Source organism: Meles meles, chromosome 4 (assembly GCF_922984935.1).
Source record: "Meles meles chromosome 4, mMelMel3.1 paternal haplotype, whole genome shotgun sequence".
In the NCBI taxonomy this organism is placed as follows: Eukaryota; Metazoa; Chordata; class Mammalia; order Carnivora; family Mustelidae; genus Meles; species Meles meles.
In genome coordinates this window covers 138,310,282-138,336,083 of record NC_060069.1, presented here as the reverse complement: position 1 = coordinate 138,336,083, position 25,802 = coordinate 138,310,282, and the positions used below count along the sequence as shown (strand labels likewise).

Here is a 25,802-nt window from a genome sequence, read left to right as displayed (position 1 = left end):
GAAAAGCCAGTTCAACTGTCAGTAGATACTTAAGGCACTTGGACTTTAGATAAGGGACTTATCTAAATAATAGTTATTGTTTGTCAAGTATTATGAACTTCACATGCATTGTTTTATTTCTTAGTATAACTGTATGAAGTACTGTGTTATCCCAATTTGATTAATAAGGAAAGTGAGCAGAGTATTTAGGTAACTAGTCCAAAATTGCACAGCCTACATGTTCAAACCCAGTGCCTCTAATTCTAAAAACCAAGTGCCTAAATCATTTCTGCCTCTGTGAACTATTAAAATTTAGTAGATACTAACTAACTTTTAGGCAGAGTTAGAGATGAATTATACAAATGTGAATATTGAGGCAAGGAACAAAATGTGGGTCTCAAGAGACATGTAATTTTTAAAAATTATTTCTGCCCATATGTTATTTGATTCATCTATGTTATTGGTATATCTGAAAATGTACGTTTCTGGTGACTGAAGAGAATGGAGTGATGTTGTCTCCATATAGATTATAATCTCAACAAACAATCTGTCAAGAAAATACAGTTTTTAGAACTCTTGGGTTGGACTGGTAATGATCAGAGAGAAGGGACATACACATGTGACTGTCTTGTCATTCCTGCCCAGAAGAGATTAGCTAGTGTTGTGTAGACTGACATTTGCTAGAATCATACAGATGTCAGCTGGTAATGAGGGTAGTGGTTCTAATGCTGTTCTCTTCCTCTTAACCATCCAGGTAATGGAGGCTCACATGCCCTGACTAGTCTTTCTCTCAAGAAGAACTAGGGTTCTGAGTAAAGGAGGCAGTCAGTGCAAACACAAGTGAAAATGTTAGCACCATTTCTAGAATTGCACACAGTGTTCCTTTTGCTCATCAGACCCAATAAGTGCCTGGGGATGCTGTGAGAGAGAGAAACAGGTAGTTTATGAGGTGAGTTTTCTAGTTTCTGAGTTTAGAAGATAATGAGCAATGAACTTACCTACATCAGTAGAACATTTTAGAAATATTTAGGACATACATAGAAATATTGCGCTTCTGTTGACATTGTAATAATAAAACTTATAATTTTCAAGGGTTTATTACTAAATATAATATAAAAACAACATATCTTTATATTTGTATAGCACTTTGGAAATTAGAAGGTACTTTTACAGCACCTTAAATTTAATCTCCATATGATATAGGAAATTAACATTGTGAATTTCAAATATAGTTGAATTTCAAATAGTTTCAAATATATGAAAAGTGTATGTGATTGAAACCAAAGTGGCTAACACTGAAAAATTGTCAAAATGTGATATTAACTATAGTTCTAGTTAGAGTGGATTTAAATTATGCTAATCCAATTTGGCACACCATCTGTTAGGCTTTGGATAAGGGGAATAAACCCATTAAACACAGCCTTGGGTTTATAGTTTGTGATAAGGGAACATGGTTTATTTACAAATAATTTTAAATTAGTGTATCTATTTTTGGTTGCTTTTTGCCATTACTTTCTCAGTTGTATACCAGTAAGGCAGAATAATGATTTGTGCGTACCCATTAAAATCTAAATCTCATAATTAAAGCTATGTGATTGGGTCCATGGCAATTTTTTAAGCTCAATTATTTAGTAAATATTAATTAAGCAACTGCCAGAAATTATTCCAGTAGCTGAGGGATAAGACATTGAACAAAACAAACATAAATCCCACCATTGCAAAATTTATTTGAGAGGAGGTAAGACAGTAGAATAAAGGAATTATATAGCATGTTAGAAGAGGATAAGGGATTATTTCCCTTTATGAGGTATAAATTCAGTCACTAATATATTTTTCCATGTATTATCTTACTTAAAATTCACACTTAATGTTCATTTCCTATGTAGTAATGTGGAGATTTTAGTAGACACTAAAAGCACCTTCCTGTCTCTATATTCTACAAATATATTTAAATGACATTGTTAATATCTAAAACTTAGGATAACTGGTGGAATAATATCTACAATGGGGGCGCCTGGGTGGCTCAGTGGGTTAAAGCCTCTGCCTTCAGCTCAGGTCATGATCCCAGGGTCCTGGGATCGAGCCCCACATCGGGCTCTCTGCTCCGCAGGGAGCCTGCTTCCTCCTCTCTCTCTGCCTGCCTCTCTGCCTAGTTGTGATTTCTCTCTGTCAAATAAATAAAATATAAAAAAAATAATAATAATAATAATAATAATATCTACAATGAATTTAAGGAACAAAAATTGCCAGTCTGATTTGAAAACAACCCACATGTTGAGGAAGTTTAGTGGCATTGGGGAATATTTCAAAATTAACATAAGATACTTACGGATCTTTCAGTATTGGGAACAGTGTAAAATATGTTAAAGTTTTTGTATTCTTTCTGCTTCCTCATTAACACTATTAATATTTACCCTGAGAACATTTCTGTTTATTATTATTAAAAAGTCTCCTTTATAATCTTGACTATGTTACTTTGGCTTCTCAGAATATTTTCAGGATATCAACAATTTTCAACTCAATGTCAAGCAACATTCTGGCTGTATTTCTAGTACAAAGTAGAATAAATACAATATAGATAAAATACAGTTCCTACATACTATATCAGAAAGTTCTCCAGAAAACTTTTTTAGGTTACCAGTGTATTTATTAACTGTGTCTGATGAATACTAGCCATGAGTGTCTTGAGAAAGAAATTAAGATCTTAATTAATCCAGTTAAGTATGGATATAGAAAAATTTCATGCTTTTTACAGACCGTCTTCTTCCTCCCACTCTTCTTAATTCATTTATTTACCCTGTCCTCTGTCCTCCATTTGTTTTAACTTGGGCTTACTCACCATCTTACCTACCTACAGTTATCATCTCTGTACCCCCAGACTGATCAAAAGGATGGTTAGAAGGGCAGAAATGCTCCTGCCTCCCATATTTAAAAGGAAAAATCAAGTGAAAACACTTTCTTTCCTTTAAACTATAGTTCTTAAAACAGTAGTGTTCATTCAGGGTCTCCTCTGTCTGTCCTTCCATCTCACTCTTCAGTCCCCTATAATTGGTCACCATTTTCAAAATCTGACATTTAACATTTCCCACTTTCTTGAAATACTTGACTCCCTGGATTCTATGATAAAATAAATGTCTTCTTATTTCTATCCAGTTTTCTGTCTTGCCAGGTTCATTGACTGTTACAGGCCCCTGAAATACTAGTGTTTCATTGAATTTTGTTCTTGTCTTCTCATATTGTACTCCTCGATTTCCTTCACTACAGTGTCTTCAACCATACCTCTACTTTACCACAGACACAGTGCCAGGCCAAACCAAATCTTTCTTCTAAGTGCCAGATCTGTACATTTAACTGCTTGCTAGACCCCTCCAGTTAGATATTCTGAATGTGTCTTGAATTCGTTTCTTGAACTAAATGTATCTCTACTTCCATATACACATGTAATTTATATTTCATTCATCTTTTGTTCACATGAAACTGTGGGCTCCTTATGCAGAGATTTTGGTTCAGTAGGTCTAGAGTTGAGTCTAGAAATTTGCATTTTAAGAAGAATCCCAGCTAACTCTTTGGCAGGTGGTCTCAGGAGCAAGCTTTGAAAAAGCACCATTAGTGAATGAAGAGTTCCAGGTTCTTCAGGACTTTCCATGTAGAGTTTTGTAGGTGCAGGGATGTGTAGAGCAGAAATCTTACCTAGGCTCTGCTGTTCAAGCTGTGTGCTCTGGCCGGGATGATTTTCTGATACACAAAGGCGAATTGGCCTGTTAGTTAGCAACAGGTTCTATCTGCTACCCGGCTCCTTCCACCCACCCTCTTTTTGCAGTCTGTCTTTGAGTCCTGTTGGTTCTCTCCCATTTGTTCCCTACTTTTCATTCCCACTGCTATAATCTTGTCCAGGCCCTTTTTCCTCCTTAACCAGTATTTCCTCAAGACCACTTAATTCATTTCATAAATGTAATTCCTTTATCCCCATCACTGCCCTGCACCCTCAGTTCTCTCTCAGTATCGAGAAAGGTCTTTAAAGTACAGATCTTTTCATGTCATGCATTGTCATAGAACTAACTATCCACTGACTCCTTGCCATTTTTTTCAGGTTACGTTATTAGCTCCCTAACATGACTTTTTTTTTTAAAGATTTTATTTATTTATTTGACAGAGAGAGAGAAATCATAAGTAGGCAGAGAAGCAGGCAGAGAGAGAGGGGGAAGTAGGCTCCCCACTTAGCAGAGAGCCCGATGCAGGGCTCGATCCCAGGACCCCGAGATCATGACCTGAGCGGAAAACAGAGGCTTAACCCACTGAGCCACCCAGGCACCCCTCCCTAACATGACATTTAAGATGCGTTATGATATCCATTCAACTGGCCACTTGGATCTTTCATTACTCTTCCAAAGGGGTGCCCCCTCCATCTCTGCCCTTTCCACTCCGGTTCCCTCCCTTTCTTTCTCACTTCATGCCTTTGTCTAAGTTTTTCCTCTGTTCTAAACACCATTTACTTCTCCTTTCTCCTAATATGCGACTGCTCGACTTTTGGGAGTACATGTATTATATAGAGGTGATGATGAATATAGAAGCCCTGTGGTAAATATATTTAGTATGTGATGCAAATCGTATTTAAATTCAGATATAGAAGGATTCTGTTTGCATTTCATCTCAAAAGATGAAATAGTACTGAAAAGATTCCTGTGATTTGTATATTGAACAGCTTCTCCATTGACAAAATAATGTTTTATGTACATTCAGGAGGCTTGAATTTATTCTGAGTTAACCTTTTTCGGGGGGTAGGAGGCAGAGAGTGAGGGAGAGAGAGAAAATCTTAAGTAGGTTCCACGCCCAGCACAGAGCCCCTTATATGGCTCAATCTCACGACCCTGCGATACCAGCTGAAATCAAGGGTTGGATGCTTAACCTACTGAGCCACCCAGGTGCCCCTGAGTTTACCTTTCTGTGATTTGATTTCACTAGGTTTTTCTGCTCTAGCTTTTATCATTTCCCTCATGTAGCAGCTGCTGATTTTCTTTGGGGCAGGAGAACTGTTTTCATTTGAAGATAGATCCTTTTCCTTGCTACATATATTTTTAGTCTAAGAAAATTCTCACAGTCTTGATAAAACTTGAGAATTTTAGGCATGTGTGTGTCTTCTACAATTTCAGTAGCTCAGTCTTTATTATTTCACTTAGTCCATTGGAACATACAGTACAATACTTAAAGCATAATTTGTCTTGGACTAAGGAATGCTGTGTTCTTTCCCAAACCAAAATGTATTTCTTCACAGGCATTTTAAATGTTTTTCATTGAAAAAGCAAATTATGCTTATTATAGAAAAATCAAAATACAGGATGCAACAAAAATGTTAAGATTCATAGGCCCACCTATCTACCATCAATCTCTTGATACTTTTGGTATGTTCGAAATGATTTTCTGCGGTAGATTATGTATGTGCACACATAGTATATTGTATTTAAGATTTTATTTACTTGACAGAGAGAGAGGGAAGTGGGAGAGGGAGAAGCAGGCTTCCTACTGAGCAGGGAGCCCAGTACGGGGGCTGGATCCCAGGACCCTGGGATCTTGACCTAAGCTGAAGGCAGATGCTTAACGACTGAGTTACCCAGGCGCCCCAGTATATTGTATTTAAAAAATGAAATCAAACTATATGTACCAACTAATAAGCCGCCTTTTCATTTACTGTATTAGGAACATCTTTTTCATGTTAGATAAAACTCTTTCATGTTAGATAAAACACTTTTTCTTTAAGGTTGCGTCCGCGTCCCTTTGTACCCTAATTTATTTAACCACTATCCTATTGATGAATGTTTAACTTCCTTGCAGTTTACCAGTACTAATCTTTATATGTACATCTTTTATGCTTGTCTGATTAAATCCCCATTCCATTGTCGCTTAAATTCCCAGAGGTAGACTTTTAGATCAGAGGCATGTCCCAGTTTGCAGTCCTATCATTTGTTTTAATGGCTTCCATTACTGCTGAATTAATACCATGTAATCTTCCAATTAAAAAAAAAAAACTATTTGTTTCGTGATGGGAAAATTTTATCATATGTCAGTTCTCTGACCCCTCTGTTTCATTCTTTCTACTGTAGAATTACTTTGATGCAATTATAACACATGATCACAATTTTCTATTTTAGCATTTTGCAGTATGATTTATCAACTTTTATCATTTATCATTAATTTTATCATTGCTTTTTTTTAGCTTTAGTTTTTCTTATCAACTGGTTAATGAATTGTAATGATTGTTTCCCATCAGCCTGAACTTTTATCATTTACTACCTATAGTAGTAAGCGAATTATACATGCTTTCAAATTCACTAGCTAATATATCTCTACTAGATTCTGCCATTTAGCATTTACTTAAGGAATAGAATTTTAAGAATTTTAAGAACTTCGAGTTTTAAGAACTGTGATTCCAATGTATGCAGAAGATTGAGATGCAAAACTGAAGTTTTAGAATAACTATGGGACAGCTTTTCATTTTGTTTTTATTTGTAAGATCAATCAATTAGAACCTTAACCAGGTTTCAGGAGATAAAGGGCAAAGAATTCATACCCCTATCACATTTCTGGCTTTTTTTTTTTTTTTTTAAGATTTTATTTATTTATTTGACAGACGGAGACCACAAGTAGGCAGAGAAGCAGACAGAGAGAAGGAAGCAGGCTCCCTGCTGAGCAGAGAGCCCAATGCGGGGCTCGATCCCAGGACCCTGGAATCATGACCTAAGCCAAAGGCAGAGGCTTTAACCCACTGAGCCACCCAGGCGCCCCCATTTCTGGCTTTTGAACCTGTAATTTTACTTTGTCATAGTGATTTGCCCCCATTCATCTGGTGTTACTATAAAGGCAGTGTTTTGCTTGTTTGTTTGTTTTTCAGTCTTTCTTTTAAGTAAATGTATCTTTTTAACTTCATATTTAGGAAAGCTGGGGGTTTGGGGGGGTTCCTGCAAATTAGAGTCTTTCTGTGTCACATATAAGTAGATATTTAAAACTGATAGCTCACAATCATACTACAGTTAATTTGAGTAGCTTTTCAGGAGTCTTTTGTGACAGCTTTGTGCACAAAAACAATTTTAGAGTAAATGTCTACACTCAGTTAAAGTTCTTTTGGGGAAAATGGAACAAGTAGAGGTTTCCTTGGGTCAGTTGGATTATTGACTTAAAACTTTTTATAGTGCAGCTTTAATTATGCCACTTAAAAAATAGTCTAAATTTGACATATTTTAATGTACTAGAAAAACAAATTTAGCTTTTTGTATTGTATGCTACTGTGAGCTTAGTATCCCATATGAAACCAGTAAAAACATGGGTAGCTTCTATCCATGTTCTCATGCCAAGTACCCTTTTGCTTAATTACCTCTGGACAAACTGCCCTGTCCCAATTTGGTAACCTCACTACAATGTGGTAATTAATTAAACTTAACTAAAATTAGGTAAGGTTAAAACTTTAGTTCCTTGGTCCTATCAGCTACATTCAAATGCTTAATAACTCCAAGTGGCTGGTGGCTACTGTATTGGCTAGCACAGATACAGAACCTGTCCATCATCACAGAAAATTCTACTGGACATTGCTAGTTAAAAAACAGGTAGCTAAATTAGGGGATGGAATTGAGTGTGGATTGTTGCTTTTTGTACTGTTAGTAATAAACAGTTGTTACGTAGGTGTGTCTCCCAAGGGTGCCAACTGTTACAATGAAAAAGTAAAATTCACTGAGAGGTTCTCTTTTTAACAAGTCATTTGCAGTTTATAGATCTCCTTTCCATCCCAGACCTCAGTTCCTTGGTTATTAGAGATGGCGGTTTATCTTTTTACATTCTCTCTCTGAACTCCTGCTCACTGAAATTTGCCCTTATAATTCATTCACTGGATTAAGCTGTTTAACTGCTTAATCCTTCTCTTAGCACACACAAAACTTTAGAATGGAATAAACATCCTAAGCTGCAATCTGCTGTTAGACAGTCCACCTGTTGGTATATCTTTCTTTAGGGCAATGATTCTCCAAATGTGGAAGAGCAAGTTGCTGAACCCATCTGTGTATTGGCTTATTGTGGTTGCCAGTAATTTCATCTGCTAAATGCAGAGATAAGCAATTACCTGTTACTTTTAAACAGTATGTTTGGTACTTGAATTTGACACACTCTTAAGTGACTCCTCAGCTAAAGACATAGGGTAGGAGAGAATAGGACACTGTTAGAACCACAGTACTCAGGGTGCCTGGGTGGCTCAGTGGGATAAAGCCTCTGCCTTCCACTCAGGTCATGATCCCAGGTCCTGGGATCGAGCCCGGCATAAGCTCTCTGCTCAGCAGGGAGCCTGCTTCCCTCTCTGCCTGCCTCTCTGCCTACTTGTGATCTCTGTCTGTCAAATAAATAAATCTTTAAAAAAAAAAAAACCACTGTACTCATGAAGGCACATAAGACAACCAATAAAAATAGAAGCCTAGCTTGTCGTTGGCGAGGGAAGGAAGCAGGTGCTCCAACTTTCTATTCTTGCCTTTCCACCGTTGGTCTAATTTCCTACCTTTAGTCTCCTGACAAGATAGACTATGTGAGCATCCTCCACTGCGAGTGGCTGTGATGGGCAGTAGATACAATAATAATAACTCTTCTTGAATCCTAGCTTGGCTGCTCCTGCTTGCTCATCAGATGGAGAATAGCCTGGTCAAGTTAGGTGTCAAAGCATCATTGGGGAAAAAAAGAAAAGCATCATCAGAACAAGCAGTTTTTATACCAAAGCAGTTCAGACCTGGTATCACTGCATAGTCTCAATACAGTACAAGTGTCACTAATGAACACGGCTGCATAGCCTGCTGGGTTACAGGTTCCTTACACACTCATGAAGGAAATGATAAAACGGTTTTGAATTAAACAGCATTTGCCCTATTTTCAGACAGTAGCTGCTTCTCATGACTAGCCCGTTGCTGCCAGACTTCTGATTTGGTTTTTAAGAAAAACCAAATTCTAAGTGGATATATATATGTGTATGTGTATATAAATCTTTTTTCTTTTCAAACGTGTGTGTGTGTGTGTGTGTTTCTTTTTCTTTTCAAATACTTGTAGGCTAACCAAGATTTGTCTGCAATATGGTTGTGGGTGTGCTATCCCTGCTTATAGAGCTTTTCCTCTCTTCCTTTAGTCCAAAATTGGAATCATCCTCACAAAGACTTAACCTCTTAATCCCTTCAGTCTTTCTTGGTACAACAAAGTTTAGCTCCCTTCCCATTTTTACAATGAACACATAAGCTCAGGATTCTTCTTCACATGACCAGCACATAAACGTGCAGGTACTTGTCCTTGCTCTTAGCAACCAAGAGAAAATCATCAAATAAAACACCTTAACTCATAAAATTAATTAAACTGGGCAAAATGTGAGCGTCCATATAAAAGATTTTGAAGCAGAACTGCATGAAATGTTGCACAAATGTTGGTCATATTGGAAGGCAGTGTGTTTAAAATTTCTTCACAGCATGTTAGCAGCCTGGAACTCAAATTCCTAAATCCATTTTCTTGCCTTATTTAAATATTAAGAAATAACACACAAACCCAGTTTGGAAAACCAATACTGCCAGTTCTATAATTCTGTTTTATGTCTGAAGTAACTCATAGATGCTCCCTTCAGGCTGTCCAGTCTGCTCCTGCCGTGCTCCTGCTCCTGCTTTACATCCAACGACTGGTTGTATTAGACACGCTGTGCCTGGGGAGCACCAAAGTGGAGGAAGCCATTCCTTTGATTGGGAAATGAAATAAGTAGTCAAATTCAAAATGAAGTCTAATTGACAGAGAGTAAGCACAAATAAGGCAGCCAGATGATAAGATTCAAGAAATGTGTGAAGCATAAAGCCACGTAACATCAGTGTAGTCGGCTGAGAAGCATGCTCTTTGACAGGACCAGCTGGTGGACATTAAGAAAAGATTGCTTAGCCTACCTCATTACCACCAAATCATAAATGAGAGGTCTTCCAGAGGGTGGGGGTAAAATCCAAGGGTGATGGGACATGTAATAGGACTTGATAAGTGTTTGGGGTTTGTGCCTATTTTGTAGCACCATTTAGAGTATCATCTGACTTGGAAAAAATATGTTACTACAAAAGGCAGATTAAATATAAGCATGGAGATATCCTTGTTTTAAAAGGACCAAAGTGGTAGGTAGACCCAAAAAAAAAAAAAAAAAAAATGGATATTTGAGTGGTTTTTGCACTTCTGTGGGTTTAACCAAATTTTCTTAAAAGTAAATTTATCTTAAAGAATAGAAATGAGGATAGCATGCCAGATGGGTTAGTGGGAGAATTTTCAAAGTTTGTGAGAATGGTATAACAAAATCAGAGCTGAAAGTGGGAAAAGATAAAAAAGAAAGCTATTGAATAGGAACAGCTTAACTTTTCAAAAGACCACTGTTCATATAGAAATATACTGCCCATATAAATTTCTAACCGGCCTCTATCCAGAGGAAACTAGTACTTTAATAAAAGCAATTATGGTTGCCAATTAAAGTCTTGGTTCTCTAATAATAATGACCTCATGACAAAAAAAAAATTACAAGGACATTTTTGAAGTATGTTTTAAAGAAGTTTTCATAATAGTTACAATGTCAGTTACATTGGCCTTCAACTTCTTTATTAGTAAGGGAGTTGTAATGCAATTTTTGTTGACCTGGTTTGGAAGCTCCTTGTAACTCAGCTCCTCAAAAATATCAACTCATTTAATTGTATTTAGATTCATTCTGTCTCAAAAGCTGCTGAGGGAACAAATTAGGGCTCAGAGCTGTTTACACTTGTAAATGCAATTAAAATTGAAAAGTCAGGAAAACTCACTGGGATCTCTGATAATAGCAATGGTTGTTTCATTTACAATAATTCGAACTGATGAAGTGGAAAAAAAACAAAATCGCTTCAAGAGTTTATAAAATGGCACGTATATCACGGATACAAATTAAGTGTGCTACTCAACATTCTTTGCTAGACTAAAAAGTAATCTATCTGTTCAAATATACAAAGTAGTCAATGTATTATATATGTATGATGTATTATACTTTTACTTTTTATATTTAGTATAATGTAAAAGTATAATGTGTTATACTTTTACTTTTTGTTTGTTTATTTAAAGATTTTATTTATTTATTTGATAGACAGAGATCACAAATAGGCAAAGAGGTAGACGGGGGGGGGGGGGGGGGAGTGGGGGGGCAGGCTCCCCGCTGAGCAGAGAGCCCGATGCGGGGCTCAATCCCAGGACCCTGGGATCATGACCTGAGCCGAAGGCAGAGGCTTAACCCACTGAGCCACCCAGGTGCCCCTATACTTTTACTTTTTATATTATATTTTTGAATTTTTTGTTAACTCTGCTACTGTGTGGGATATTTTAACCCATGTTTATAAAACAAACATTTTCAATTTGAACCTTAAAACTCAATCAAGTTTTAAATTGTTAGAGAGTTTAACAAAATTAAAGGTATTGAGCTACAGTCGACATAAAACAGCCACCTTATATATTCACTGTGTGTAAATTCTATTTACACAAATAATAATACAAATATAATACAAATACAAATGTAAATAATACAGCGGAGAAGTTCGTGATTTTGCCTGTCAGATTGAATGATGCCACAAGATTGCCATCTCTTAATCAGTGCCACTCATGAGTTCTTCAGACTAATGGCCCATTAAACTCAATATAGGAGTAACTTCACTGGAAGATGGCTTTCTTTCATTAACTTCTGAGTACCCTGGCAAAACTGCACAGCCTGGCTCCCTTTCCTTGGATGGGCAAAAGTTCATTGTGTAGACTTTGAATGATAATTGGTAGTAAGTTTTGTCTGTTTGTTTGTTTGTTTTAAATATAATTTAAATTTTCCCTTATTTGTTTAATGACTTTTTCTTGAGTACTTACCACGTGCTAGGCATGATGCCGAGGATGCATGTAAAACAGATATGGTCCCCTTTGTCACAGAACTTCCAGCTGGAGAAGAGCCACCTGCAAAATCTAGTCCGATCAACCAACCCGGGTATATTGGTTAAAAGAAGCTTCTTGGAGTAAGAACTGGACAGGAGATGGGGGTGACCTGACAGTGTTGTGGGAGGGGTGATCTGCAGGTGAAGCGAGTTGGGGTGTTGTACTGCTAGATTTTACAGCAGAAAAGCCATCGAAATGGACGGCAAAACATTTGGGATGGGTAAGGGGAGGAGCTTGTCAAGGACCGTAGGTTTCTTCCTTGAGCAGTCTGTGGTGCCGGACTGAGGAGGAGAAATGGATTTGGGGTTTGGGTACTGAGAGTGGAGAAAAAGGCATTTGGTTGAGACAGGGTTTGTTTGAGGAACCACTTGTTTTCATGTCTTTTGTAGGTGACTTTTTCTTGTGAGTATCTCAAAGAATCTGACATTTATGTTACATTTATGTATTTGCACAGCAAATTGAGTATTGTAGTTCTCTGATTTACTCTTTATCTCAAAAGATTATTTATATGCATGTAATCATATTCTTATCTGGGTTCCTAGCATTCATTGGGGGAATTTAAGTAAAAATTAAAAGAAAAATTATTTTTAAAGAAAGAAAAGTTATATTCCATGCACCTGGGTGGCTCATTTGGTTGAGCAACTGCCTTCAGCTCAGGTCATGATCCTGGAGTCCTGGGATCCCGTCCGGCATCAGGCTCCCAGCTCAGCAGGGGGTCTGCTTCTCCCTCTGACCTTCCCCCTCTCATGCTGGCCTGCTCTCATTCTCTCTCTCTCAAATAAATAAATAAATAAAATCTTTAAAAATAAAAATATAGAAAAGTTGTATTCCACAAATTACTAAGAGAGAACATTGGATAAGAAAAATCTTTAACTTCAAAAGCCCACGTTATTCTTCAAATAGACATCTATTGACCTGCTTTTAAAGTGCTGGGTATATAACAAAATTCATCATTTCATATAATTTTTCATTTTTTTATCAATAAGTTTTTGAAGTTTCTACATAAATACCAAAGCCCACAAAACTAACAGCAAAAAAGTAATTTCTGTAGCCTAATTTAGAACCCGTTTTATTTGCCAAAGAATTTCCTTTCATATAGACAGAAGGAGAAACCTATAACTTAACTATGTTTATTAGATTCAACTAAATAATTGCTTCATGGATTAAGCTGTGGCCTTGGGCTAACGAGACTGTTGACTGTTTCAGGGATTGGCTGTGGCCATGTGTTGGCAGTGAGACTGAAGGGAAACTGCGGAGTAAGGCAGCTCTTTAATCGATCTTCCAGTTAGTAAAATAAGCAAGTTCAGGTTCTCTCTGCCTACCTGCTGTTTATCCAGAGCAGTAGTATTAGAATCAAATAGCAAAGTGGAGCTATTATTTGGTCTATAATTTGTACCACCTACTTTTTATCTTACTATGGTCTTAAACATATATAGTAAAACTTTAATGTTTTTATTTAATAAGCCAGATTTGTAAATTTCCTTTTTGTGTTAATGTACGGTAGTCTCAAGAGTGTACACTGTGTTATCAAATAGAGCTTTGAGAGTTTGCACTTTAAACATCTTAATTTTGCTGGAAATTTGACCTAATCAGACAATAACTGGTTTAAAAAAAAGAAACATACCCATACACACAACTGCAGTACAAGTAGCAAAGGCATAAATAAAATGGGTATGAAAGTCAGTTTAAGTTCAGTTTTTGTGCTCAGTGGAAGACACAAGTCTGAGATATTTGAGTTTCCCATATGCTTATTACATTATCAGTGCTCAGCAGGTGCACTCACATAGCTTGCTTATGGAGGAACCAGTAGCCCATTTGCACTGGTTTTGGCAAACTTGGCAGGTCCCACCATTGGCTGATGTACATCATTTTAGAATAAATTAATACAAGCACTTTTATACCTGATTTAATACCGTTAAAGTGCAAATACTTCATTGTCTTACTATTAGGCCCAGAGTGTAGAGTTCAGTTAATAAAGTTGTTACAGCTTCAATTTTTAAAGCAAAGGATGAATGCAGAATGTAATTTTTTTCTGAGGAGTCAGCTAAAACCTTTTTTTCTTTTCTTTTTTTTTTTAACCTAGAACCTGAGTGGCTCTCTGCTTACCCTGTTGTCAACACTAAAGATGGATTTACACTGGTTAATTCTGGCAGGTGTTAAATTTCAGTTCCCCATCCCTTATTCACCATCAGTATAAAAGCACTGCTCTTTGACTTTAATAATACAGTTTGAATTTGTGAAAATGTATGAATGTATTCTGTGTAAAGAAATGTATTGTTTTATTTGAAAATGTATTCAATAACTTGTATCTTTAAAAAAAACAATTGAAATGACCTAACTTAAGCTCTATTTAAAACTTGGGAGATAGAACGGTGCCTGGGTAGCTCAGTCAGTTGGCATTTGACTCTTGATTTTGGTTTAGGTCGTGATCTCAGGGTCATGATTGGGCTATGCATTGGGCTCTGTGCTCAGTGCAGTCTGCCTGTCCCTCTCCCACTACCCCTCTCCACACTCAACATACCCTCTCTCTCTCTAAAACACATAAAATCTTTTTTTTTTAAATGGTGGGAGATAGAAAAGTGTAATAAGATTATTTCTTACTACATCTACTTACGGCATATAATAAACATTTGTGAGTTAAAGAATTATACTGGTTATTGTATCTTAGTGGATTGACTTTACTGCTATATGAAAAATAATTGTGTGTAATGTGTTTCTTCTAGAAGGTAAAATTATCTTGATAAAGTTTTAGTAAGCTAAAATAGAAATGTGAAGACATTTTAGATACTTTCATTTTCTTAAAAAAATAAATATAAACAGTTCATTGACTTTTTGAGGCTTTCATTAGTGTGTATTTTTCTGGTTCTGGTGTATCCAGTGAAACATAATTAATTTAAGAACATGATTGTGTGTTTATTGGAAAAAAATTGTCACACATTTCTCTTATAGAGCCTTACAATAGTAATTTTTACAAGTGTGTACTTGGAGGAGAAGTAGTGAACAAAGCACCATACTGTAAAGGCCAGCATTTTGTAAATGTAAATTGATGGCTCGGTAGTACTTATTTATAATTCCATGCAATAGCATACCTCTGGTCCAACATCCTTGGAAAGGTCTTTATTATTTATAAGAATTTAGTTTTACTGAATATATAGTTTAATTGAAAAAGAAATTATTAGACCATGTTTTATATTATTAACAATATTCTTCAACATTTTTCCTTTAATATACAAACTACCACAAACTGACATCTGTGTTTTACTAAGATTTTTGTATAATCTTATTGCAACCTTTAAACAAAATGTTAAGTCTTCTATTTCTTTATTTTTCTATAGGAGTACCAAAATCAAATCTCCTGCACACCAAATCATTAAGGGGCCATAAAGACTGCTTTGAAAAATACCATTTGATTGCAAACCAGGATTGTCCTCGATCTAAACTTTCAAAAAGTACTTATGAAGAAGTTAAAACCATTTTGAGTAAGAAGATAAACTGGATTGTACAGTATGCACAAAATAAGGATCTGGATTCTGATTCTGAATGTTCTAAAAATCCCCAGCATCACTTGTTAAATTTCAGGCATAAGCCAGATAAGAAGTTACTCCCACAGTTTGACTCCCAAGTTCCAAAGTATTCTGCGAAGTGGATAGATGGAAGTACAGGCGGGCTCTCGAACTGTTCACAAAGAATATTGGAGCAGAGGGGAAATACAGACTTTGGGCTTGCAGTGTTGCAAGATTCAGGTGCCACTCTATGCCACAACAGTGTATTGTGGCCTCACAGTCACAACCAGGCACAGAAAAAAGAAGAGATAATCTCTAATCCGGAGGCCGATGTCCGGTCCCAGCATCCACGGTACAGCAGAGAGGAATGTAAGTAAAATGGGGAGAAAGGTAATGATTGCAGTTTTGGTGGCTTTCTTTTCTTTTTACATTTTTATACATGTGGTATTTCAAGAATTTGGCGTAGAATTATAAATTTTTATAGCTTAATTAAATGACAGGATCACCCTAGCAAAAATGAGGTGTCTTGGGCACAGGTGCCTCAGTCGGTTAGACATCTGACTCTTGATTTTTGGCTCAGGTCGTGATCTCAGTGTTGTGAGATGAAACCCTGTGTTGGGCCTGTGCTGGACGTGGAGTCTGCTTAAGAGTCTGTCTCTCGGGAGTTGAGGGAAACTGGAAGGGGAGATGAACCATGAGAGACTATGGACTCTGAAAAACAACCAGAGAGTTTTGAAGGGGCGGGGGGGGGGTGGGAGGTTGAGGAACCAGGTGGTGGGTAATAGGGAGGGCACGTACTGCATGGAGCACTGGGTGTGATGCCAAAACAATGAACACTGTTATGCTGTAAATAAACAAATTTAAAAAAAAAAAAAAAAAGGAGTCTGTCTCTCCAGGGCGCCTGGGTGGCTCAGTGGGTTAAAGCCTTTGCTTTCGGCTCAGGTCATGATCCCAGGGTTCTGGGATCAAGCCCCGCATCAGGCTCTCTGCTCCGTGGGGAGCCTGCTTCCTCCTCTTTCTCTGCCTGCCTCTCTGCCTACTTGTGATCTCTGTCTGTCAAATAAAAATCTTTAAAAAAAAAAAAAAAAAGGGTCTGTCTCTCCACCCCATCTGCCTTCCAAGGAGATTCTCTCTCTCCCCGTCTGCCCTTTCCTCATCTATCCCCCCAAAAATGAGATGTCTTAGATTCTCCATCAGTTCTCTGAAATACTCCTTACTATGTTATAACGCATTCGAATTCTACAGTCCATCATATCTTTTGCCGTTTTAAGTTTATTAAATTATATGCAAGTGACAAACAGAAGGAAGTTCAGAATTTCTATAGTTTTACAAGTACATCTTTGAGCATTGGCTTACACACACTGTCCCATTGCTCATCCCTACAACACTAACTGACTGGGGGTGGCATTTCAAAAGCCAAAATCTGACATTTCACTAAAGGACAAAGGTAATGTGTGCACTTATTTTAAAGTTGGAAAAAGTGAGCCTTTCAGTTTATATTTATTTCTGCAAAAACTCACAGAAGCTGAGACTTTTTTTTTAAAGATTTTATTTATTTGACAGTGAGAGAACACTAGTGGGGGAAGTGGGAGAGGAGGAAGCAGTCTTCCCACTGAGCAGGGAATCCCGATGCAGGGCTGGATCCCAGCACCCTGGGATCATGGTCTGAGCCAAAGGCAGACGCTTAACAACTGAGCCACCCAGGCACCCCAAAGCTAAGATAATTTTTTGACTCTAAGTCAAGGGATTTTAGAGCTTGAAGGGACTTCGGGTATATTTTTATACAACTTCTCAATTCTACATATGAATTACCTAAGGTTACATAACAAGGTAGACATACCAGTTTTTCAAACTATTTCCATGGTACTTTTGTGTTTTTCCACCTGTGCATCATGAACTACGTAATGCTTAAGTATAACCAACTTGATGAATAGGGAAATAACAGATTCCAATGGATGTAATACGAAGTATTCTCTGGCATAACTTTTGATTCAGGTGGTGGAGGCGTACTGGGAGTGAAGTAAAATGTTTCTTACTGTGGGTTGAAAATGTTCTCCATACTTCAGGAGTTCATGAATGGCTCCTACTAAAGTACCAGTGAATACTGTAGTAGCAGATAAGTGCAAATGTTGTTTTTTTTTTTTTAAATAAACTATTGTATTAGTGATGTAGACGTTTTATTTCCCCATGTTACTGTGGTAATGTTAACATATTTTCATGTTTCAGTGAATTCGATGACTCTTGGTGAGGTAAAGCAACTGAAAGCAAAGCTCCGACAGGAAATACAGGGTAAAGAATCAGTGTTAATGTTTTATGCTTGTGAAAATGTTGATAGAGAAAATCCCCTGTGACAGGACACTATTAGCTTTATCTGCATTTAAATTTGGAAATGGGATTAGAACCTATTGGAGTTTCCAGAGCAAAAAGAATAAGAAAACAACTTCTTCATGAAATCAAGAGGACTTAAGTTTTTCTTGTTTCAGTAAAAATGGAGGGAGACCTGGAGACCTCTACCTTTGAGCTGAACCTCTGCCCTTCTTAACAGTTTATTGTGCCAGGCACCATATGCATGCACTCCCTAAGTTCTGCTGGGTTGTATTAGCCCTGTTTCATGGAGGTTTTCAAATTATAAACAATTTCAAACACAGAAGTAGTGAGAATGGTATAGTGAACCCCTTGACCCATCTTTAACAGCTTCAGCTATTATCAAAAGCATAGCTAATTTTCTGTCATCTCTACTTGCTCCCCATTCCTTCGCCCCATTCCCACTCCCAGCATGGATTATTCTGAAACAGGTTCCAGACAGCATATTCTTTCTCCACAAATACCTCAAGATTTTCTCTAAAATATAACTTTTTTTTAAAGTAATCACAACCTCATTATCACCTCTAAAAAAAGAAAAGCAGCTAGTAATCAAATAGTATGCTAACACTAACAACAATTAATGTTCAAATTCCCCAATTGTTTCCCTTTTTTTTTTTTTTTTTTTTTTTAATATTTGATTCCCATTTTGGTGAGGAAACCACTTCAGAGACATTAAGGTGCTCACAGAGATCACACATTCAATTAATAACAGATTAAGGATTACATAACCTTCCTTCCTTAACTTCACAGCCAGTGTCACAGTAATAATAGTAAATTAATAATAGTAAATAGTAGTAACAATTTCTATTTATCAAGTGCTTATTCTACAGAAAGAACTTTACAGGTGTGATCTCATTTACTTCTCACAGTAGCCCTGTGAGATGCTTGCTGTGAATATCGAGGTTATACATAAGAGGAAATGAAAATGTGGCTTAAGTTACTTGCCTGAGACTCATAAAAGCGTAGGAACAAGAATTCAGAAATGAAGGTAGTCTGATTCCAAAGCCTCTTAGAGGGGTTTCCAGACCTGGGTATGAATAGGCACTTCCTATCCATAAGCCATAGTAGATACTAATTGAACCCATGTATGTATTCAACTACCTTTTAAATCTTTACAGAAGTTTTTGAAGAGTTGACACATCAAGTTCAAGAAAAGGATTCTTTGGCCTCAGAGCTCCATGTCCGCCACGTTGCCATCGAACAACTTCTCAAGAACTATTCCAAGTTACCGTGTCTGCAAGTGGGGCGAACAGGAATGAAGTCACACCTACCCATAAACAACTGAACTAAACTTACACTTAATTCCTTTGCCCTCATGCCCCTACCATTTATTGGTCTGCCAGGCATGCCAACTTTGAAGACTTTGAAGAAAGTTACAGTCCATTTTTTTATGGTCATTAAATTTGCAAAGCTGAAGGCAGTATTTAACATCTTTGTCAAATAAAGCAGATCATTACACTCTTAGTCTTCTAGGATTAATCATTATGGTTCGTTGGGGAATCTTTCTTCCCAAATTAATAAATGGCCCTGCTTAATTTGCCACATGTGACTACTGTTACAGTGTGATTTTATTAAACATATTTTCATGTAATTCACCTATCAAAACAATAGAAAATTTTTTAAAAACTCCTTAGATTAGTCTGAACTACTAAAGATAATTTTAAGAGGGAAATGGAATTCATACTATACCTCTTATTTATTATGAGCAATATTTTAATATGAAAATTTTATATATAAAAACGCTATTTTAGGTACCTTTCCATTCTCTATAAATGTGTATTTGAATGCCACTGTATATATTTACACTTTCCTGTGTGAATATGTTCATCCATATTTCATATCACTGCATTTTATTCTCTTAATACATTCTTTTTACTATTATCTTGTTTTCCAAAGATAAATGTATTTTGGAGTAGAAATCTATCTAGTTGAATTGTTTTGACTTCTGATAAATCTTATGAAGGAGGAATTAATAACTTTTTAAAGCAAGTATCCAAGAAAAAAAAAGACTTTATTTTTTTCTAACAAAAGCAGTTCTGAGTTAGTTAAGAAAGAAAATGCTAATCTAGTTTTCCTATGTCACCTTGTCTCCATAGAAGTAAAAGCCTCTTCTATTTCATTATTATTTCCATTCTAATGACTTCGATGTGTTAGAATTTGGACAGAGTAAGTCAAGCCTCACTTCCAAGTCAAATGTAGTATCTGTCAAATTGAATGTGCTGCAAGATTGTTGTCCTATCTTTGTAAAAAGCTTCAAATTCTTCTGTTTGCCACTGCAGATACAGTTCAAGAATCCTTAAACTGTCCAAATTCTCTTAGCAGCATCACTGAAATTAGTGCCCAAAGAAAACATTGTGAGGTACTTTTTTCTAAACTTTAGAATTTAAAGGAAAAGAGAAGACGCTTGACACAGAAAAATAAAACTGATTCAAAAAATAAGCCCATTTCGAAAGGATATTCTTGTAAGTTGCCTGTGATGTTTCCAAAGAATTCTGAACTAGTTGGTCATCTCAAACAGCTAGATGTGTTTTTTAACAATGTATTATGTAGTAAAAGCTATAACCAGCGCAGAATTAAAATGGGCTCTAAATTCTGTTTTCAGTTGGTGCTTAGAATGTATTTATGAGGTAAGATTTTTGCTTGAAAGAATCTGTAGAAAAGCCCATTAGCTTGGCAGCTTCATGCATAAAGATACGAATGATTCTATCTTAAATCTGGCAGCCTGCCCTGGCTTAGGTCAGATTTTAGTCTTGAACAGAAACAGTATTTACTAAGCAAAGAAACGCCTCAATCTAGTAAAAAACAACTTTTTGTAATGCTACGATGTGTTAAATTTGCCTCAGAGTATTAATTGACATCACAGTTGATTTTGCTTTGTTTTGTTTTAAGTATGATGTAACTGTTTTTGGAGCTTTTGAAAAATGCTTTCAATTTTTCTCGATTCTTTGAGTCATCCAAAATGAATTTAAAATCCAGGGAGTGGGGATACATTGCCTTAGTTTTGATAAGCTTTAAACTGAATGTGTGCAATATCAAAATCTTTATAAATTTACAAGTTGAATAAAGACATTTCCTGATGATGCCAGTAAATTAAGTGCTTAGTTGTTAGGTCACATTTTTTAATTTGACTTTACTCTTATTTGGCATAATTCATCAAGAATGTTACAAGCCAGTGTGCTTGCACACGTTTGTGCTTCTACTTATATCACTTAGGGACAGTCGTAAAAGTTTGGGATATGTTGCATTTGATACCAGTAGTAGCATATTTCCAGAGTATGAGCCATATGGTGCAGTCCTAAATGCAACAGTGTTAATCCAAAGAAGTGTTTGCTTTGTTTCTGGCAAATACGTAGCTTTACTAATTGAGTTTGGAACAATTGGGTGAGATTGTGCATGTACTTATGGTCTTAATTAGAGATTCTGGTTTATTCCATTTAGATATTTCTACCTAAGCTCTTCAAAGGAAAGGTGCTGTTAAAAAAAAAAAAAAAAAATCTGTGGTGCTGGTACTCACATTAGTACTTTATTTGGATGAATATGGTAGTAAAAGAATTTTTTCTTGAAGAATTTTGTACAGCAGCTTATCCACATATTTGGTAAACTGATTCCTTAGGTTTTTGTTTTTTTTTTAAGATTTTATTTATTTATTTGACACAGAGAGAGATCACAAGTAGGCAGAGAGGCAGGCAGAGAAAGGAGAAAGCAGTCTCCCTGCTGAGCAGAGAGCCGGATGCAGGGCTCGATCCCAGGACCCTGAGCTGAAGGCAGAGGCTTAATCCATTGAGCCACCCAGTGCCCCTAGTTTTCTTGATTGAATATGCAATTATTGTATATGCAAAAATAAAAATAAGGGACAGAGTTAAGTTCTATCTTGAGAGAACATGAAATACTACAAATATTAGTTACCATACTTGGCTATTCTTCAGTGCAGTTGTTAGTACTTTTTGAAGAAGTTTAGAAGAAAATCTCGTATATACCATCAGTTTCAAAAACAACAAAAGGAAGAAGACTGCCAATCAGCTCTTACTAACATTTTCAGAGCTTATATGATTAAGAGTGAAATAAGACTAATATTTTCTCATGTTAGATTTCATAATTAGACAAATTGAGTTTAAAAAAATCAACTTGAAGTCAAAAGCAATTTTGATCACACAAGACTATTCACTTTCAAGATTAAAGTTTTCAGATTTGTTCAGACTTTTAATTAAGTTAAAAATCTATTTTAATTTGAGACTATCATCCTTTGATCAAAGCATTTAATATCCAAATTCGTCTTTTTTTTCTTTTTCTCTCTCTCTTTTTTTTTTTTTTTTGTTAAGGAAATAAATAAGGCATGCACTTAGGACCCAGTAACAGGTGGTACAGACAGCAGATTTGTGGCGTTTTGTTCCATCATGTAGTTCCTTAGATGTTGGAGCAAAGAAATGTTCTTAGTTCTTCAAGTTTTATGCTCATTTCACCACAAAGTGCCCATTTTTGTATACACTTGAGAATTTTTAAAATAACAAGTTCATATTGGAAAGTGATTTCAAAAATATAATCAAATTGTCTTCTATTTTGTTGGCATCTTGACAGGCATCTTGAGATTTCTTGGGTTTTTCATCTGATCACATTCTTTAGCACTGAAAATGGTTTAAAGTGCTTTTCTTGTTGATATATATTTTACCTTGGTGTTCACACTGTTGAAGCTTGTCAATTTTTGCTAAGTTTTTTTTTAATTAATTTTGAGGATCTGTTTGTCTGTGTTAATGTTTACCAGCTTGGGTTTTATTTTGTTTTAGAAGAAATCTGCTTGTGTTATTAAGAACTTTTAAAGATTAAATTATTTGTGCAGCTTAGAAGGAGGTTCAGTTGGTGACCATAAAATTAGGTTGTGACATGAAAATTTTCAAATGGTACAATGTAAAGTTCTTATAGTGTTTTTTTCTGATTTACTGGGATATTGCTTATGCTAAAGTAAGATATCTGAGTATTTTTAAGTACTTAATAAAAAGTTTAGTACCCTACCAACTTTTTAAAGATCTCTTGTTCAGATGCAGCTGTAAAGCAAGGGCGATTGATTTTCATTTCAGTGTTTAATTGCATTTTTAACTTAGGGTTGGTGGAAATAATTATTTGAGGAAATTTGTGGTGAGAATCAGTAAGAGATAAAACCTCCAACAGGTTATTCTTGCCACATTAAGTTTTGTGGTAGGGTGGGAAAGAGTTTATTTAGCAGAATAATAAGGTACGAGGGCTCTGGCACAAGCAAAGGGGTGTTGGAGGAGGGTTCTAATACTGCGGAATAACGAGGTCTTGTCTGACACATCAGTGTTCGCCTTCACTTCATCCCTTCCTGATTGCTCTTGTTATAATTTAGTCTCACCCCTTCAGCAATTTGGTTACCTTGCTATGAAGCAATCGTAGCAAGTCTCTAGCACTAAGATTTTTTTTTAGCACCCAGTTTGTAACATATACATTCCCTATTCTTGTTAGTTTAAAAAGAACCCAAATTATTAATGCATTGTGGCAATATTGAATTAGTGCACAATTTTAAGCTTACCAAAGGAAAACCAAAAAATCATGAAGTTGAGTATTGAGCCCTTGCCCCCTCCAAAAAAGTGTTAGTCTGACTTCCCTCAACTGCACACCCCTCAAAAGGAATTTTAGTAAATGTGTTTTTCTTCAAATATGTAGAGTATTTATTTCCATTCTGCTGCCTCCTAGAGTGGCAATTTAGAAAATGTTCCATAGTGATTTCTGTTAAGTGCCGTCATCCCTACTTTTATAGTTTGTATGTGTGTGTTAACCCGTTTTAAATCCGAGTGGCCTATACCGTGGCCATTGAACCTGGTCTCTCTTTGTTGTTAGAAATTTACTTTACAGAATTGTGCTAGGGTCTTTGGGAAAAGAAAATGAAACTGTAGTGGTGAAAAACAAGTCTGCTTTAAAAGCGTTTTAGACATTACCTTGCATTTTTTTCTTTTAAAACTGCAATAATTTATATATTTGTATTGTTCTGCCTTGGAACTGTAACTACATATGCTTGTCTACTTTTTTAATTTTGCAACAATAAAATAATATTTTGTTATTGGTTAGCTTCAGCGTATATTTTTAAATGTACTTTTTTCTTCTTAAATTGTTGACCTGTAAGAAGGGTCTGGTTTTGCAGGCTTAGGGAATCTACTTAGCCATCATTTTCTAACAGTTTATCTTAATGTTTTGTGAAAATCTCTTTTTGATAGTTAACTATTGCCTCTGTCCCAAGAGCCCAGAAACAGGAAGTAAGATTCCTGTGGCTTGTTAGATGTCTGGGCAACTTTTTAAATTGGAGTGTACTTTCCATACAATAAATACACAGATTTTACGTGTGGTGTTTGAGTTTTAACAAATATACATAACTAGAGAACTGTCAACCTTTGCGCCCCTTGCTAGTGTCTGCATTCCCTATTTCCCTTCCACTGTTCTGATATCTAGCCCCATAACTTGCATTTGGCTGCTTCAGGACTTCACATATATGTTATCATAGAGGATGTACTATAGTCACTTGCCTCTGGCTTTTTTCAGTCAACTGGATGCTTTGAAATTCTTGCATAGTAACTCAGAGATCACTAGTTGTGACTTTTTTTTTTTCCTGACTAGTGTTCTTTTATTGTATGAATGTATTATAATTTGTTTATCCATTCACCTGTGATGGACATTTGAGTTATTTCCAGTTTGGGGCTAATATGAATAAAGCTGTTGCAAATACATTTAAATTGGCTGTGAAAAGAAAATTAGAAATAGAAATTGAAGTATTCAAGGTCACTTGTGGTTAGCATCATGAATCTATTTACAATTAACTATTATTCCCCACAAATGATTTTTAAAATAATGTATATCCTTTTGGAAAGCTTAAAATTAGGAAACAAGGACAGTTATACCAAAGATCAGAGGCAGAATACAAAACAAGGGATGATGGAGAACTGGAACATTTAATGGGTTGTTAAGAGAACAAGAACCATCCTTGAAGCTCTTTTGAATGTCTAACGGTCTAAGTCACACCACTTTGTTTTCCAGAGAAGGCAATGAAGACCAATTAAGTCTGGTTTGGAGAATGTACTGGAAAGAGCACCAGAGCACAAATGACATTGTTCTGTCTAGCTTTAACGACTTTGTGATGTTAAGGGAAGTTGGTCACTTCACTTTTCTATGCCTGAATTCACCAAGCTAGAGTAAATGGTAGGTAAAATGCAAGCCTACTGCTCCTTTATCACCTTTGTTCCTGCCCACTTTCTAAGCCTTCATGGGAATTCTTAGAAAATGATTCGTTCTCCTTCATTTTTAAATGTCATTATAGGGCCTGGAATTCTTTCAGGTATCTTAAAGCCTAGCAAGTAGGTGTACATGTGTTGAATAGAAAGGAGGGAGAGCAGCAGGCAGAATAATGTCCTTTTCATATCACATATATTGGTATTCTGAGTTACTGTAAAAGGTTTTACAGGTTTTCTGGGTTCACTACTACCTTAAACTACACATGACTTGCAAGTTTGTATTAGTGGTTTTCTCTTTTTTTTTTTTTTTTTTTTTTTTTGTGCTCTGCATCTGAATTCCATTCCATTGTTCAAATGGCACAAACCAAAAAACTAAAAATAAATGGCGCAAACCACCGTCACCTCTAGAAGCAAAAACTTAATCCCAACAACCTCTCTTGCATCTGAGACACCTTACCCTGATTGGCAGAGCAGAGAATCTGGGTAGGGGAGGATCCATCTTGAGAACAGCAGTGTCCATCAATAGGAGAAACACCCAATATCCAATATCCAGTGAGGACAACAGGTATGCTCCTGGCACCTAGTATTGAGTAGCCATTGCTCTGTGTAAATCTGCCCATGAATTTTGGATGTTTTTTTCCCACTGGTTTCCAAGCCTTCTGGGTGATCTCTGCCCATTGAATAAATTCCTTTTCCACCTGGTCAACTAGTTGGCTTCTAACTGAGAAATCAGTTACTCCTCACTTCATCCACTGGGTCCATTTCC

General features: G+C 36.3%; 1 protein-coding gene across 2 annotated transcripts in view; it reads left to right on the top strand.

The window, feature by feature from the left end:
• The window catches only part of C4H21orf91 (chromosome 4 C21orf91 homolog), a 32,859-nt gene extending 10,246 nt beyond the window's left edge, over positions 1–22,613 (top strand). Inside the window, exons 3-5 of one of the 2 annotated variants that reach the window (XM_046003282.1) lie at positions 15,273–15,809; positions 17,667–17,729; positions 18,923–22,613. In XM_046003282.1, coding sequence (XP_045859238.1) covers positions 15,273–15,809; positions 17,667–17,729; positions 18,923–19,089 — 767 coding nt within the window. In that variant the 3' untranslated portion in view covers positions 19,090–22,613. The remainder of the gene's footprint in view (positions 1–15,272; positions 15,810–17,666; positions 17,730–18,922) is intronic. The other variant, XM_046003283.1, reaches the window with a different exon arrangement.
• The last annotated feature ends 3,189 nt before the right edge of the window (positions 22,614–25,802 follow it).